Source organism: Lepus europaeus, chromosome 16, assembly GCF_033115175.1.
Source record: "Lepus europaeus isolate LE1 chromosome 16, mLepTim1.pri, whole genome shotgun sequence".
Classification (NCBI taxonomy): Eukaryota; Metazoa; Chordata; class Mammalia; order Lagomorpha; family Leporidae; genus Lepus; species Lepus europaeus.
Window position 1 is genome coordinate 7765624 of NC_084842.1, and position 17826 is coordinate 7783449.

At 44.2% G+C, this 17826-nt stretch overlaps 1 protein-coding gene across 2 annotated transcripts in view; it reads right to left on the reverse strand.

Annotated features, from left to right (window-relative positions):
- UNC5D (unc-5 netrin receptor D) overlaps nt 1–17826 on the reverse strand; it is a 564017-nt gene that overhangs the window by 19659 nt on the left and 526532 nt on the right. For both annotated transcript variants that reach the window (XM_062213086.1, XM_062213085.1), the window contains 2 exons: nt 12492–12641; nt 3945–4109 (listed from right to left, as the gene is read on the reverse strand). In XM_062213086.1, coding sequence (XP_062069070.1) covers nt 3945–4109; nt 12492–12641 — 315 coding nt within the window. The remainder of the gene's footprint in view (nt 1–3944; nt 4110–12491; nt 12642–17826) is intronic.

A 17826-nucleotide genomic window follows, 5' to 3' on the forward strand; every position in this document is an offset into this window, starting at 1 on the left:
ACCAACAGAAATCAATCTTCCATCCAGTGATTTACTCTCCAAATGCCCATAACACTGGGGCTTGGCCAGGAGGCTGAACTCAATCTGGGTCTCCCACATGGGTGTCAGGGACTTAAGTACTTGAACCATCACCTGCTGCCTTCTAGGCGATGCCTTAGTAGGAAACTGGAATTGGAAGTGGAGTAGTGGGGTTTTGAATAAGGTGCTCTGGTGGTGAAATGCAGGTATCTTAAAAACCATCTTAACTTCCATGACTGCCTTTTCCTTCACTTCAGTTCTGTTCTCTGGTATGTTATAGGACACTGCTTCTCAAAAACTCTTCCAGTATCTGAGATTAGCATGCTCTACCAGAAAGAACATGGTGTGTGGAATCGGGAAGACCTCAAATAGGAGGAAGACTCTCTACCTCATAGATCAGTGATGTTGGATGCTACCCAGCCCCTCTCAGCCTCAATTTCCTAAATAGTCTTTTTTTTCAATTCTTATAGACTCCACAGAGGGTTTGAAGTATGGCAAAAGTCACCCAGATAGTTTGTGACACAACTGCAACTGAAATTTGGACTTCCTAGTAGCTATATCAGCACTCATTCCATTATACAACTTGGCTTCAAGACAAGAATCAGGAAATCCACACAGCAAGGGGGTTAAGAAAAATATGTACTGAGTGATATTTCCATTAATCTTTAATGTTATTAGGAAAGGTTTCATGGAGGGGACATTTGAGTTTAACCTGAAGGATGGCAGATATCGACTGAGTAGAGCTTGGGTATGGTTATTGCAAGCGTGGTGGATAATTCTGTTATGACATACCAGGCGGCTATAAAATAAACCAACTGAGCTTCTTATTGTATAAAGTAGGTTATAAGATACATCATTTTTTTAACCATGGTTTATAAATTTTCTTTAGCCTCTAAGATTGCAAATCAGGCAGGAATAAGCAGGCTTATGTACTTTCTGACTTTGAGTACAGTAGAAACTAGAGGGAGGAATTTCTCAACTTTTGTATCCTTTCATATATTCAAAAACAAAGGTGTTTGTTTCCAGCCTTTGAGCCCTCAAAGACAGAAGGCTTATATTATGGCCAAAGTCCACATTTAAGGCTGTTAAGTCAGACCCCTTGTTTGGGATCTGTTAGTCTCTGGGTTTGGTACTCTGGCTTCCTCTCTTATCTGCTCAATGAGCATGGACGAAAAGGTTGAGCTTTAACATTGTGTAAAATTGTGATGGCAATACTTCATCCACAGAGTTGTGATGGTTATATGACCAAGGTGAAAGCAAATGAAACAGAACCAGAAATATCGTAGCTTTCAAAATTATTCTTTTCTGACAAAGAAAATAGCAGACTAGACTTTTCTAAGAAATAGTTTGTTATATAGCCATGGATTCGTGGCAGGTCCATTCCTGTGGTAATACTTGAAGCTGTTAATAAACTGATCCTTCATAAGACAGAAGGCTTAAAAAAGCCTCTAAGAGGCAGTTACCTACAAATGGGGTGACTATTGCCTGACAATGAATATCAAAATACCATTAGAATAGTTGCCTCCTAGCTGGCACCGCGGCTCAGTAGGCTAATCCTCCGCCTTGCGGCGCTGGCACACCGGGTTCTAGTCCCAGTCGGGGCACCGATCCTGTCCCGGTTGCCCCTCTTCCAGGCCAGCTCTCTGCTGTGGCCAGGGAGTGCAGTGGAGGATGGCCCAAGTCCTTGGGCCCTGCACCCCATGGGAGACCAGGAGGAAGCACCTAGCTCCTGCCATCGGAACAGCGCAGTGCGCCGGCCGCAGCGTGCCTACCGCGGCGGCCATTGGAGGGTGAACCAATGGCAAAAAGGAAGACCTTTCTCTCTGTCTCCCTCTACTGTCCACTCTGCCTGTCAAAAATTTAAAAAAAAAATAGTTGCCTCCTATTATGAAGATACTGTGATGCCATTCTCAAGACATTGCAAAGTGACTGTAAACTTGTCAACCATTGGAAAAGGAACTGGAATTCCAAGGGATAAGATTGTATCAGCTAAAATTTTTTCCAGGCACTTTGACACTTTAAGCAAGGAGCAAAGGTACTGGAATGCAGTAACCCTATCATACTCCTCATAGATGAATTTCCTGTAATAGCACATGCTAATCTCCAACATATGGGTGTCTTAAAAAATAAACCTTTAAACCTGAAATCCTTTTGTGAATCTGTCAGCAGACATTTATGGTGATTTGGATTGGAGGCATCTTTATGTCCTGCCTTTCCATGCTTGCTTCTGAAAACCAGCTCTTCTTGACTTCTCCTTTTGCTTTTATTTTAAAACTTGCCCACAATTTTTACTTTTAAATGCATGGCACTAAATATGCCACAACTGTTCAAGTAAGAAGCTTTAAAAATATCCTATCCCTAAGTTTCTGGATCTACCTTCCCCATCAAAACTACTTTAGCACATAATGTTAATTCTCAATAATGAATTCAAATACTGCAAAGACATGTCAGTTAAGACAGCTATCCATTGTAAGGTATAATCTTTTGGAAAGCCATCCAGTCTCCAGAAAGTCTATTTGGGAGATTAGCAATACTCACTTTGCATAAACAATGAATTAAAATGAGAATGGAGAGAAGTAATAATGTTATATAGCTACAAATTCTCAAAGAATAAAGTCGGGTTGCATGTATATAAATGTGTTAAACCTTCTACCAAGCCTACATTAATGTATTATTTATGTATGAATAGATATGTGTATATACATGTAGTCTGTACAGGTAAGCAATAAAATATGTTTTCCTACACTAGCTAGGAATTACTTTAAGACGGCTATACTAAAGCACCCTATCTCTCTGGCACTCTGTCTTGCTATCCTCAAATTACTATTCAGGAGGGACTGCTCTTTTCTACTGTACAAGCTCAAGTCCAAAGCCATGAAGTCATTCACTAGTTTAGGGCACATCAAAGCATGGCAGAGATCCTCTGTCCACGAATGTTCCCAAGTGAATTCTCCCTTGGATCTCATTTTAACTCTGCCCTTCAACGGCAATTTGATCTGGACAAGGTCCTTTATCCCTTTATTAATTCTCTTCCTTACTTTGTAGCATGAGATCAACGCCTATGCTGTTCATTTTATTAAACTGATGAATCTAGGTGCTATGGATTGGGTGTGGTTTGTCCCCCAAGGGTTCATGTGTTGGAGCTGGGTCCCCAGTGTGGTGGTGTAAAGGTGGTGGGCCCTTTAAGAGGTGGAACTCGGGGAAGGTCACTGGGGACGCTGCCCTGAGGAATAATTAAGGTTCTTCTTGAGTTAGGTCTTCTAAAAGTTATTGGTGGCACATGTGTTTCCTGTCTCACCACATGATCTCTTGGGCATGCTCCCCCACTGTGATAGCATCCACCACAAAATCCCCATCAGAGCTCAGCTGATGCAGATACCACGCAGCGGAACCTCCAGAACTGTGACCAAATAACCCGCTTTTGTTATAATAATATACCCAGCCTCAGGCATTTCATTATGGTAACAGAAAATGGACTAGGTTTGATAGATATGTGAATTGCGTAGCCCTAAGGCTAGAGAGCTTGAGAAAATATAAGCAGAGAGGGAACACAGGCCCCTGGAGGAAATAATGCACCTGAGACAACGGACTTCTAGAAAACCAGTCAGATCCACCAAAAACAAACAAAATGACCTATGAGAATGTGACCCTGTTATGGTCTGTATCTCAACCATTCCAACCAGTAAAGAATTTCAACCGATATTCTAAGCCCTCCACACAGTCTATCAGGCTGCTCCTTTCTAAAGATCCCTCCACAGTGTCTATACTCTGAGTTTTCCTTTCCAGTAGGAAGCTCAGCCCTTATTAGCAATCAAAAGAGCCTGTGCACTGGGGTCCTCTTGCAGAACCTGAGTAGCATGACCGAGTTAGGTCTAGCTGTATTATTTCTGGTCATCCTTTCGAAAGGCGGGGCATCAGGGACTCACCTCTAGGATCGATGTCTGCACTTGGAGGATCTGTTCATGGCCTTTGAGCTGCCGGATGCAGATTTTGCAGGACAGCTGGGTAGTGGTGGGCGTGTAGCGCTCCAGGGAGAAGGCACAGTGCAGGGGCTGCCGGTTACTGCTCCACACGCGGGAGAACGGGACTTCCTGCGGGGAGGATGGAGGAGAGAAGAGGGGTATGGTGTGCAGAGCCCGGCTGAGATGAACAGGAAACAGGAGAGACTTAATAGCAATAATTACGACGATGATAGCAGCAGAGATAATTACCTAAGTGACTTTGGTGGAATTGTTGTAGAAATAATGTTCGAGCGTATGCCAAGCAGCACTAAAGTAATTAATGTCAATTCCAATTGATAACATTTGAATTCCAAAACCACACTGTGAGAGCTCGCATTGCTCTTGGTGACACACACAATTGGAAAGAATACCAGCAAAAATTAATCAGCACAGTTTTCCACTAAAAAAAAAGTACTCCTATGGTTCATCCTTCCATCTAAGCCTGGGGTAGGATGATATCTTCTGACATGAAAATTATGCTAAGGAACTCGCTGAAACTTATCCCCATGCTACAAACTCCTGCTATTCAATGAGAATGTCACACTGTCAACATATTCTAGCATAAAAATCCTTACCTACTGCCAAAATCAGATGTGTGAGGGGGTCTTCAAAAAGTTCATGGAAAATGTATATCATGAAAACATGATATGTAGATTTCAAAATGTTTTGCACCAAAATACATACATCTTAGTTACATTTTCCATGAACATTTTGAAGAATCCTCTCATAGCCATCCCAGATTTAGTGATGTAGTTTGCTATCTACTCATTTGTTCAATTTGTCTGTTCTACAGTAACATATAAGGTATCTGCTAATGGTCAGACATTTTACTGGATAAACAAGAAACAGCAAAGTAGGTTCTCTTCCAATACTCAAGGGGCAAGTAAATAATTTTACTAAATGAAGAGGGGAAGTATAAAATCTATGCCAATGTCTCATCATTACTAATCCTAGCCAATGCTTGCCACCAACTGGGCTACCTTAGGCTTGTTCCTTTAGAATATGTCATCAATATTGTTTTTTGTGCTAAGAAACAGTCTCTTTCCTACTCAAATGTGGCTAGGTCCCTTGGCAATGACCATGTGTGTTCAACCTCTATTAATCCTCATCCTCACTTTTATCCCTCTATTTCTCACCTCATTAATTTGCTCTAACTTTTGCCAATAAGCATGATTTTCTACAATCGTAAAGCTGAAAGGTAGAAAAAGATGGATTATGTCTGAAAGTTTTGGATTCTGAAGTGTGACTGATGGAGCCAGCATATGTTATAAGACCAAGGACCATGATTAAAATTTAGTTGATTCACTTTGAGGAATTAGAAGAGTAATTCAGTTAGTGGAAAAATGGATTTAAAGGAAAACTTTCTTAATTAAAAAAAAATTAAAGCAGAACCTTTTTGACATCCGTGTATATACAAGGTCTTCAAAAAGTTCACAGGTTCATAGAATATGCATACTGTTTTAAGATATGCATGGATTTCTTTAATGACACTGCAGTGGATTTGCAGAAATTCTCTTAGAAGCTTCTATAGTTGGGCAACACTGAAAGGTGCCATAAGTGGGCCCAAAGGGAAGCCATCATCTCAGGGGGTTGCTGGGAGAAGCACTCAGCTACAGGTCACCAAAGAGACTGTGGCGGGACCACCACCTCCCTGTGCCGCCGGCAGGACAGCACCGCCACATTTAATGAACACTCCCTCTTTGTTCCAGTACAAACGGTTTCCTGTAGGAACTCTTCTCCTCCCCCTGGGAAAGACACTGCAACAGCAGGCAGTGGGCTTCCTGGGAACCATCAGAGAGAGTTTCCCTGAAGTGCTCAAAAATCTCTCTTAAATTGAACCATGATATGCACTTCCAAGCTCTGCCAGTTCTTGTCATCTACTCCTACTCATTGCCAACCCCTCCTCCTGGCTTACAAAGCACGGGCAGCTCTTCCTAACTGGCTCTCCTACACATCTCCCTGTGTCGTGAGCTCCTCGGGATACCATTTAATGACACACGCATGCAGGTGCCATCTCTGAGTGTTCAGTCACATCAGCCCTCCTGTTTATCTCATGATCATCAGTACTTGGCATTGTACCTGTAAGCACTACAGGTAACTCTCTTTGCTTTTATTTTCTTGGAAACATTATCCTCTGAAAGCAGTTTGCTTCCATCTCTCTCCCACTGCCACTGTCTCCAATGTTCCTATCTCCATTCTGCTTTCTTACAGCTCACTAGTAGTCTACTCAGTCTCTGCTAGATGGAGCTTAGGAGGGGACCGGGGTTTTTGACAGGAGAGGGAACACTAAGCAATTTGTTGGCAGTCTTCAGGGAATAGCATTGTGGTCTCATGGGTCAAGGGTGGGAGTCACCAATGCTGCCAGATTGCCCAGGAATTCTGCTTTTGTCACGTGATTCCTTGGCTCAGGGACCACAGGAGCCAGATGCCTGCCATGATAAATCTTGTGTCTTGCCTGGCCTCTGTGGGCATCCATCATCCCTTGCTCTTCAGTTTTTCTTTCTGTTCTCATCTGGATTACTTCTCGGGGAATTGACTTCTCCAAATCGGCAAAGTTTTGTATAACTACACCCTCCCCTTTGATGAAAACAACGATAAAACAGGGCTAGCTGTGGGGGGTACAGGTGCTCTGGGTTACAGCCTAACTTAGCTGAACGAAGGAGGTGCTGGTTTTCCAAAACTGCAAGTTGAGTCATTTATAGTGTAAGGCAAACACCTGGACTTCAGGGATAACCGGAGCTCAAGGTCCCACTCTTAAGCAAGACTTAGCAGTAGATTGAAACCCTTGGTGCTGCTCATTCTCCTTAAAAAAAAAATGACACTGACCACTAATTCAAAAGTGTTTTCTTCAGCGTCACTTGTTAAATTTCCTTTATTTGCTCCTGAAAGCATGGGGAGAAAGGAAATAAAACAATGCCCACAGTAGGGATAATCTTTCCTTGCAGAAAAGCATGAGAATCAATACACATGCAGAAACACACACTAAACCCTAGTTTCTCTTTGCATTCTGTGCACAAAACATTTAAAACTCTGATTTTAAGGCAGTATCTAAGGAATATTTTTTATTGTTGACTTGAGTAGCAGCTGCCAGTAGTACTCAATAAAACATTAAAAATAATAGGATTAGAAGTGATTAGACTGTTTTTTGGGATAATCATCTTTGCTTTTATGTATCCAAAAACAAACACCACCAAACCCCAAATCACCAACCTGCTCAGCGATTTGAAAGGAATGTGGCATGTGGCAAGCAACATGGGAGGACAATGTGCCCCACGTTATGGGTGTTTAGAGAGTTCTGGAAATGTTTTCAATTTGATTCCCATCAGGTGGAGGGAATGTAAGTCTCCTCTAGCAGGACACAGACACCGAGTTCTCCAAGATACGAAGTCTGCTGAAAAGACAGCTGCTTTCATCACAGGGACGGGGCAACCTGACTCTGTGATTTGTTGGATTTAAAACAATTAATAGTTGACTATTTACTGTTTATTACAATTTTCTATTCCACAGCCAGCAAGGAATCAAGGAAGCCATAATGCCGTGGCTCTTGGGTCCCAGTAACCTCCAGAGAACAGAAGTGTTTACTCCCAGGGGCTGGTTCTGTGATGGGGGCAATAGCAGATCCCACAATGTGGTGGGCCCTTAATTCCACTTTCTGTGAGTTTTTGCAAGTGCCCTCATTACTGGCTCCCTAGATCCCTGATTTGGAGTCACAGGAAGCAGGAGAGGAAGCCAGTGCTATGAGAGGCTGTCCAGGCACTGGAAGATGACAGGGACATAAACCAGAGGATGGACAGACTTGTAGATGATGTCAGGGAGAGTGTAATGTCCTATCTCCACCATCGCTCTCTGAGATAGCAAGAAAGAGGGCCCTGCTAGTTCCTAACCACTAAGCTCTAGCAAACAGCCATTCTCTATTATCCACGCCAACTTTGTCAGCACACAAGATGTTCTACATGAGGTTCAAGCAGGCTGAAACCAACCCTCCCCAAAGTGCTTGCATCTCAAGCCCGAAGCAAACACAGCAGGGCCATTAAGCCGGCACAAAGTGCACTCGCAGAAGCTGAGGAGTTTCAAAGAGGACAGGGGCCAGGAAATTGGTGGCAGGGGTGGTGAGGAGAAAGGGAGAACAAAGCAGAAAGCCATTTAGGGGAAGAAAAATGAAGTGGAAACGAAAACCCAGTGGCAAGCCTCCTGATGCAGAGAAAATTAAATTGTTTCTCAGGCTTCCAAGACTCTTTCAAATTATGCTCAATTACAACAGGCAAATATTTATACACGCTCGCAACCTCCGTGCCATCCAACCCATCCCGCCGGTAAAACGTGGGCTTCCTTGTCAGCCAAGCCCCCAAGCTTTGGCTGGTCCTGTTTAGCCTCCTAAGCCTCTTCTGCCCAGGGCTCTTAGGTCCCCCTAGTGTTGGCATGCTTGTGTAAGTGCTGTCTGTCAGAAGGTAATGGCTCTTTCATCTGAATTTTTATCTTCAAGCATTAAACTTTTTTTTTTTTTGACAGAGTTAGACAGTGAGAGAGACAGAGAGACAGAGAGAGGTCTTCCTTCCGTTGGTTCACTCCCCTAATGGCCGCTATGGCTGGCGCTGCGCCGGTCCGAAGCCAGGAGCCAGGTGCTTCCTCCCGGTCTCCCATGCAGGTACAGGGACCCAAGCACTCGGGCCATCTTCCACTGCCTTCCCGGGCCACAGCAGAGAGCTGGCCTGGAAGAGGAGCAACTGGGACTAGTACCCAACGCCCCAACCCGGACTAGAACCTCGGGTGCCGGCACCACAGGCGGAGGATTAGCCTAGTGAGCCACGGTGCCAGCCAAGCATTAAACTTAATAGTTCTTTAGAGTGTCACTTGCATTAAAACCAGAGAAAGGAGTTCCTTAAAAAGATTAATACAGAAAAATCTGCATGACAATCAAGCTTGTTTTTAGCAATACTCTAAAGTTCAAGCTGGACTAGAAACTTTGGATACTGCCAACAGAAAAACATGGTTAGCTCTTAAATGCCATAAAGAATACATTTTTTTTTTCCAAAGAAAAAACTTCTTCCATAAGGAATTGTGCTGAATGTGCAAAAAGCAAAGAGATTCTGGGCCCTGAGTGATACTAGTGCTGCTTAAACATTTTTTAAAAATTATTTCAATCTTATTTGAAAGGTAGAGAAGCAGCAGCAGCGGGGGGAGAGACTGATCAGTCTTCCATCTACTGGTTCACCTGCCAGTGCCCCACAACAGTCAGGGCTGGGCCAGGCTGAAGCCTGGGGTCTCTCACAAGCATGGCAGGGGCTCAAGGATTTGATCTTTCTCTGCTGCCTCACAGGGTGAGGCTATTCACAGTAGCAGGAAGCTCGATCACAAGCACTCGGACATGGGTGTGGGCATCCCGAGCAGCGACTTAACCGCTGCAGCCAGTGTGTGCCCTGTATGGCTGTGGACGGGCTGAAATTCACAGGCAGGGGCCAGTCTGAAACTTCCCACCTTGTCCAACCTGAAAGCTGAAGTTCAGAAGTTGAAAGGGTTGGTGGGTCAACAGTTTTCTTACTATCATGGTGCAGTTGAGACTTTGTCTCGTGACTCAGCTCGTTCTCATTCTGAAAGGTGGTTACCCCTTTGTAGAGGTTTTAAAACAAGGAATATTGCAGGGATAGGGAGGTTACAAACCGCACAGGGCTCTCTACAACATACCGTGGATAGCACAATGTGAGTCCCGATCGGTGTGAGTGCAGCAAGAGCTTTCTCAGAGTTAGGGAAATAGCCGGGCCCTTGAAGACCCAGATGACTCTGGTTTAAGAAACTATGGTATGGCCGGCGCCGCGGCTCACTGGGCTAATCCTCTGCCTAGCGGCGCCGGCACACCGGGTTCTAGTCCTGGTCGGGGCGCCGGATTCTGTTCTGGTTGCCCCTCTTCCAGGCCAGCTCTCTGCTGTGGCCAGGGAGTGCAGTGGAGGATGGCCCAAGTGCTTGGGTCCTGCACCCCATGGGAGACCAGGAGAAGCACCTGGCTCCTGCCATCGGATCAGCGCGGTGCGCCGCGGCGGCCATTGGAGGGTGAACCAACAGCAAAGGAAGACCTTTCTCTCTGTCTCTCTCTCTCTCTCACTGTCCACTCTGCCTTTAAAAAAAAAAAAAAAAGAAACTATGGTATAGTTTGCTGATAATGACAGTGCTGGTGATGGATGTCAGGATCACAAGCTGATAAGAGATGTTTTCGTTCTAGCCTGTATTCAAAATTGTTAAAAATGATCCAGACAGAACCATCCTGAAATGTTAAAGTAAAAACTCTAGTAAAAGACAGGTGGATAATAATACACAAATGTCATTGTATAAAAACATACTTTGAAAAGTTTGTGGAAAATGTATGTAAAATGTTATTTTATTCAGTGCACAACCTGTCTACCTTATGGACAGGTCCTGCGTACGAGGGGTCTTCAGATAGTTCATGGAAAATCTATATTATGAAAAAACTATGCGTGGATTTCAATTCTTAAACCGATTTATTTGAAAGAGGAAGGGAGCAAGGGAGGAAATATATCGATTGACCTTCATCTGCTGGTTCACTCCCCAGATGGCTGCTATGGCCAGGGATGGGCCAAAAGCAAAAGCCAGGAACCAGAACTCCATCAGGGTCTCCTACACGGGTGGCAGAGGCCCAAGTATAGGGCCATCTTCTACTGCTTTCCCAGGTACATTATCAGGGAGCTGGATTGGAAGTGGAACAGCTGGGACTTGAACAGGTGCTCATACAGGATGCAAGCATGGCAAGTGGAGGCTTAATCTTCTGTGCCAGGATGCTGGCCTCTCACTTTTTTTTTTTTTTTTTTTTTTTTGGTATTAGAATAAACATTTTCTAGAGGTTTACTTAAGCTTTTTTTGTTTGTTTTGTATTTTAAATTTGAAAGGCAGTGAGGTTGGAACTGTAGCATAGCAGGTAAAGCCGCCACCTGCAGTGCCAGTGCCATTCGATCCCGGCTGCTCCACTTCCCATCCAGCTCTCTGCTATGGCCTGGGAAAGCACAGAAGATGGCCCAAGTCCTTGGGCCCCTGCACCAGTCCGTGGAAGACCTGGAAGAAGCTCCTGGCTCCAAGTCAGCCCAGCTCTGGCCATTATGACCATTTGGGGAGTGAACCATCAGATAAAAGACCTCTCTCTCTCTGCCTCTGACTCTCTGTAACTCTTTCAAATAAAATAAATAAATATTTTAAAAAAATTTGAAAGGCAGATAGAGATCTCCCATCTACTGGCTCAGTCCCCAAATGCCCAAAACAGCCAGAGCTGGGTCAGCCAAAGACAGTGGCTGGAGTCTCAATCCAGGTCTCCCACAAGAGTCAAAGGGATCCAACTACTTGAGCCATTGCAGCTGCCTCCAAGGGTTAACTTTAGCAGGAAGCTGAAATCAGGAGCACAGTGAGATGTTGTGCTGTGGTACTCAAGGGACGTGGGCACACCAAGCAGCCATGCCAAATGCCTGCCCCTAACCTTGTCTTTTAATTCCATCCCCAGAAACTTTGTTTTATGAAATTTGAAAGGCAAAGTGACAGAGGGGGAGACAAAGAGATCTTCCATGTGTTGGTTTATTCCCTGATTCGCTGGGCCAGGCCAAAGCCATGGGACAAGAACTCCATCCTGGTCTCCCACATGGGTGGCAGGAACCCAAGCACTTGGGCCATCCTTTGCTGCCTTCCCAGGAACATTTGCAGAATAAGTCAGAAGCAGAGCAACCAGGACTTGAACCTGAACTCTGGAGTGGGAAGGCACCTGTGTTGCAAGTGGCAGATTAACCCACCAAGCTATAACGGCTGCCCCTCTGTAAACTTTTTGAAGTGCTTGCTGTCAAATGGATTGGAAAGGAGAAACCACCAACTGAAAAGCAGAGAAAGGATAATGCCTCTTTAGAGTCTGTTTATAAATATGATACTTCAAATAATTTATGGAAAAGGGAAATGAAAAGATATATTTTGGTGCAAAAAATTGTGGGATCCAGGCCTACTATTTTTTTCTAACACACACTCACATGAACTTTTGGAAGATCCTCCCCACACAAAAGGATAAATAGCTCTCGTTCTCACCCTGCCAGCCCCAGCTCTAACAATCATCACCCTTAAAAAGCTTCTGCCTGGCATTCCGTTGATTGATTGTTGGCTTTGATTAGAACAATGTCTCCTAATAAGCTGCTTTCAGTGAAAACAAATCAACACACAAACCTTGCTCTTGGCTTGTTAACCGGGCCATCTTCAACCTACACTGAGCAAACATTCTAATAGGAGAGGGGAGAAATTCCACATCCCCTGACTGGCAAGTACCTTATTTCCCACCTGTTAGAAACACATGAATGGGCGCCCATCAGCTTCACTCCCTGTGCACAGCCCACACTGTGGCATCCCCGAGAGAGTCCTGAGATGAGATTCCTTTGGCAGTGTGGTGACACGCGTGCCAGGGGATGCAGAGCTGTGGGTGTGAGACCGTGCGGCCAGTACCTGGCATGCGGTGAATGGTTTAATCCTCCAGAGGAATGGAGGAATGTCGAGGACAGAGATCTGCAGGCTGAAGGTGTTCCCTTTGAAATGCAGCAACTTTGGTTCCTCCAGGAGCTGCCCGCCGTGGTGCCTTTCATCGGAAACCACTTCCTGCAGGAAAGGAAAGAGGCACCTGTGTGAAGCATCTGGCAAAGTCCACGGCCCCTGCCAGGAGTCCCTGAGCACTGGGCAACCTGCGTATTGGCCCATCCTTCATGGACATCTCCAATTCCCTTCAAGGCTTGCTACTAACACTGGAAGGGTGCTGAGTTAAAGGGACGTGGTGAAGGAGATGCTTGTGTTGCTGAGGATTTTAAACACATGCCACCTTTCTCTAAAACTAAGAGACCTCCTGCCCTGAAACAAATCTACAAGGCTATGATTTCATTTGACTAGGGCCACAGTCAAGGGATGGATTTGTCTTAAACTGATAGAGTACCTTTTTTCCTCAGTAAGGGAAAAAACAGCCCCACCTACTCTGCAATTATCTTTCACTAACACAGGCATTAGCCAATATTTCTTTTTTTTTTTTTTCTAAGAAAGACATTTATTTATTTGAGAGGGATAGAGGGAGAGAGAAAGATCTGCTGAATCGGGATCACTCCCCAAATGGCTGCAGCAGCCAGGGCTGGGTCAGGCCAAAGCCAGGATCCAGAAACTCCATCCTGGTCTCCTGCATGGGCGGAGGGGCCCGGGGACTTGGACCATCATCTGTTGTCTTTCCAGGTGCATCAGCAGGAACCTGTACAGGAAGCTGAGCAGCCAAGACTCCAACCAGCACTCCAAAATAGGATGCCAGTGCCACAAGCAGTAGCTTCACTCACTGTGTGGACCCTCGTATGTATTCTTTTGTATTAAAATCAATGTTCCAGAGTACATCTATCATGTTTATTTTGTAGTAACATTCACAAAAGCCATCATACCAGAAGGACAAGAAAAAATAAGTTGTTTATTAACTTAAGCTCAAGAAAAAAATTAAATCTCTTGGGTAAGCAATTGTACCTTTCACTGAGAAATTCGGATAATTATATTTACATAGCCCATATACATTCTATGGAGTAAAAATTTAATTGGTTCTAAATTTGTGGTACTTACATTTGTATTGGAGAGAAAATAGGATAAATAATAGGCCAAATGTGCATTCTGTAAAGTATCACATACTGTGGGGATGAGACTTTCATTGTGACTGAAGATAAGCAATCTCTCAAAATCCAAGTTTAAAATCACCATTAATTGGCTTATACAAAACTCAAATTCTTTATGCCCTATAATCTTTCTAAATTTTAAAAATGGTTATAAGAAGTAATGAGTAATTTATAAATACAACTTGTATTTCAATTAAAAACCAGTAATAGCAGCTTTGCAGGCTAGTTTATCTCTTCTCTAAATGTGGAATAACATTAGTAAAACCACTGTAAACCTTTCAAAGAAAATGCTCCCCAACTCTTATCCTTCTTGCACCCATGAACTAGTAGGCTGCTAAGTCTGGGGACTAAATGATTCAGATCCAATGTGAATTTCCCCATCTTTTGCTCTTACAAGAGGGAGGGCCGTTTCTCGGGATTCTTAGGTGAGCACTGAACTCGGTGATGATGGAAATGTTTTCTGCATGAGCCAATAATGGTAGCCCAGTGGGTACCAAAGGGCTTGCACTGTAGCTAGGTGGATCCTGGAACTGATTCTTCCATTGTAGCTGAAGTTAAATACCAACACATGGACAGTAGAAAGCCAGAGTGTGGATTTCCAAACCCAGTAGCTGGTGTCAACTGGGAGCTGCATAGAGTGGAGAGTGGCAGGGGCATATGAGAGGGAACTCGTTCTCAGTGTCTACTTGGGGGAGACATCAGTCCCCTTGCAGATGCTGCTCACTGGTTCCTCCTTTTGAGACTGTGTGAGTGTCACACTCACATGTGCACCGAGTTTGCAGAAATGAAGCGGTCTGTGCCACCAGGGAGCTCACACTCCAGCCAGAGTGTCGCCACGGTGGGGTTCTGATTCTGACAGACATCTCGGTCTTACAACACCTATAGGCCTGGGAGGGGAGGTCAGGAGAGCGCAGGAGGTGATCCTCCATTTGGACTTTGTAATGAATAAAGAGGTTGGAGGAAGAAGTCATTCCAGGGAGTGAACAGGCATGGTGGCCAAACAGAGATGGCATGGAATACCAGGGTGCAAAGCGCGTGGTTAGTGATGATGACATTGTCATGCTCAGGGCCTCATGGTTTATTTTGGAGTAACATTGCTCCAGGCCTTGAGGGATTTAAGAATCTTCTGGGGGCTACATATACTCAAAAGAGTACTATTTTTGTAAACTGAAGATGGGAACATAGGATTCCAAGGACTATTTTATGTGGTTGGTGAATTACTTACTTTTTTTTAAGACCTCAGTTCCTTACCTGGGTTTATTCATAGGCAAACAAAATAATTATGAGAATGTTAACCTCCTTTTGCAATTCTGGTACAAGCTTAGAAACAGGTACCCATAAGAAATGCGCTTATTAAAACCATATTAAAGCCACAATATAATAACAGTGTTGACTCTTCTGAGCATATTTGAATTAGGCTCTCTAAAGAACACTCCTATTCTTTAAATCTAACTCACTTTAATGCCTGGGGAAGCAAAGTGGTATCACGAGATGAAGTAACTTATTCGAGATCATGTGTTACTTAGTGTAGTGCCAGGTTGCTTTATTGTTTAGAAACTACATGGAATTGTTGTACTAAAAAGGAACTTAATGAAGATTTAGATCATTAAGCCCCTTATTTACAGAGGAAAACACAGGCCCCAGAAGGAAGTCATTTGCCTGAAGCCACATGGTTAGTGACAGAGCTAAGACTGAACAGGGCACCTGGATCATAGTCTAGGTTCTTCTGTACTAGGATTTCCTCTTTCCTTAGACTAGGCTGCCATTTTTTTTAGAGTCGTGTCAAGGTTAGACTGCTATTAACTTCTTTGTTGCATAAATAGTTTTTCATTGGTACCAAGGTATACAAATGACATAAATCAGTCTGTATTTGCCCTGGATTTATATATACTGTCTAAATAGTCCTAGAAATGCAGTAAGGAGAATATTAGGAATTCAAAAAATTGCTATTATGGAGGAAAAAGTTCCAAAAAGTTTTAAAAAGTTCTGCTTTAGGATCTGAAATTTAAATATAACCAGGGTCTTTTTTTGATTTTTTTTTTTTTTTTTGGACAGGCAGAGTTAGACAGTGAGAGAGAGAGAGACAAAGAGAAAGGTCTTCCTTTTCCATTGGTTCACCCCCCAAGTGGCCACTACAGCTGGTACGTTGTGGTCAGTGCGCTGCACCTATCTGATGCCAGGTGCTTCCTCCTGGTCTCCCATGCGGGTGCAGGGCCCAAGGACCTGGGCCATCCTCCACTGCCTTCCCGGGCCACAGCAGAGAGCTGGACTGGAAGAGGAGCAACCGGGACAGAATCTGGTGCCCCAACCGGGACTAGAACCCGGGGTACCGGTGCCGCAGGTGGAGGATTAGCCTAGTGAGCCGCGGCGCCGGCTAAACGTGAACATTATTACACACTCCAATTAGAAGGGACTGCACTTAACACAGGTTTCCCAGTCATGCCCATGGCTTACTGTATTACTTTCAGGGGCTGAGCCTGGACTTCTGTATTTTTAAATGCTTTTCTGTTGATTCTGATGCCCATCCAGGCTTGGAAACCAATGATGCCAAGCGCCCTGCCAGGTTAGTCCTACATCACTCATTTGGATGTTTCTTCCGACAAGCACTTGATTTTCCTATCTGCCTCCCCTATGGCAAGGATTTCCTGTTAAATCTCTGCTTCCATTGTGAAATTTATATTTGAATTAATGAAACTAGAAAAAAGGGTCTTGATGTAAGCTGCACCTACAGGCTCTGGACGGTGGTATTGCACGCAACTTTATTTCCTCATTTCACTTCTGGGGGTTACAAGGCATCCAGTTCTAGAAACTGTGGCCAGGAGAAATTTGTGCCTTGTGCCTCACTGAGCTCTTTATGTTGATTTAATGAGACAGGCAGCAATAGTCAGGTGTGCTTCAGGGATATTTCAACAGGCAGGCTGAATTTACATATTTATGAGACAAAACTGTTTGAATGTACACACACACACACACTATGTCGCTGCAGTGTTTGTCTTTAAATGCTCTCCGTGAACAATATTTCCCAGGGTTGCCTTATTGATAAACACAAGAACTACATCTGGAGGAAATCCTTTGAAATTAGATTCTAAATCCACATTAACGCCAAGTAGGTAATGAGTGGGAGTGTGGGGGCACAGGGGAAATCTGCATCTAGGTGTTGCTGTTGCTCCCCTTTGTCTTTCTACAATAAAGTAAGGCAAGGGCTCAATGCCTCACTTTCCCTGAGTCGAGGTTTGCTTGAGCTGTGTGTGTTTTGTTGTGCAATAAAGCACAATGACAAAGAACGGGGTCTTAAAACATGACTACTTTGGACATCTATCACTGTTCCCCAGCCTTCAGTTGGAATTTATCAGGGGTGATGTTGAGCACACAAACATCAAATGGCTGCTCCAGTGATTCCGGAAACATTGGGGCAGGAAGGAAAAAGGTGTGTGGTCTACCCCTTCTTGTTCTCCACTCGTCTTTGGGCAGATGATGCTTTTGTTCTTTAGACACGTACAGGAGTTAATTTTGATGTACCAGAACAGATCTTCAAAATTCTGAATCTAAATTAATTGTGTCTGAACCAAGTATAGGAGGTATTAAGTTATTTTCATTCAAGGAAACTGCTACTATTACTTCGAGCTATCCCAGTACAAATAAGAAGCCGGCAGAGGGGACCAACCTGAGGCATGGGGGAAGGAAGCCACGCTTGAAAATCGAGAACATTTCTGTGTAGTTGCAAAATTCTCTAAAGGAGTGCTCTTGGGTGGGGTCATTATGCTGCCTGGCTCTATACAGTTTAATTGAACAGGTAGAGCTGGGTGGAAGTTCTCCTTCTTGCAAGGTCTTCCATGGAGAGAAGGTGGGCTTTCGAGTGTTTCATGGGCTCTAATTTCCCACTGGGATTTGAGCGAAATGAAAGGTGCATGCATGGCCTGTAGTCAGGCTTCCCTCTAGGTAAAGTGCACATGTCTGTTGTCACTTCTTTGTGCTGGAAGATGCACTGTAATAAAGACAGGAGCTAATATTGCTTTTATCTATCTCCTGACCCCCACTAACCGTTCATTACAGTGAGAGTTGAAGCAGATGCCAGGGCGGCTATGTCCTGCAGAAATGCTCCATGCAGAAGTACGTACTGGGGCTGGTGCTGTGGCGCACTAGGTTAATCC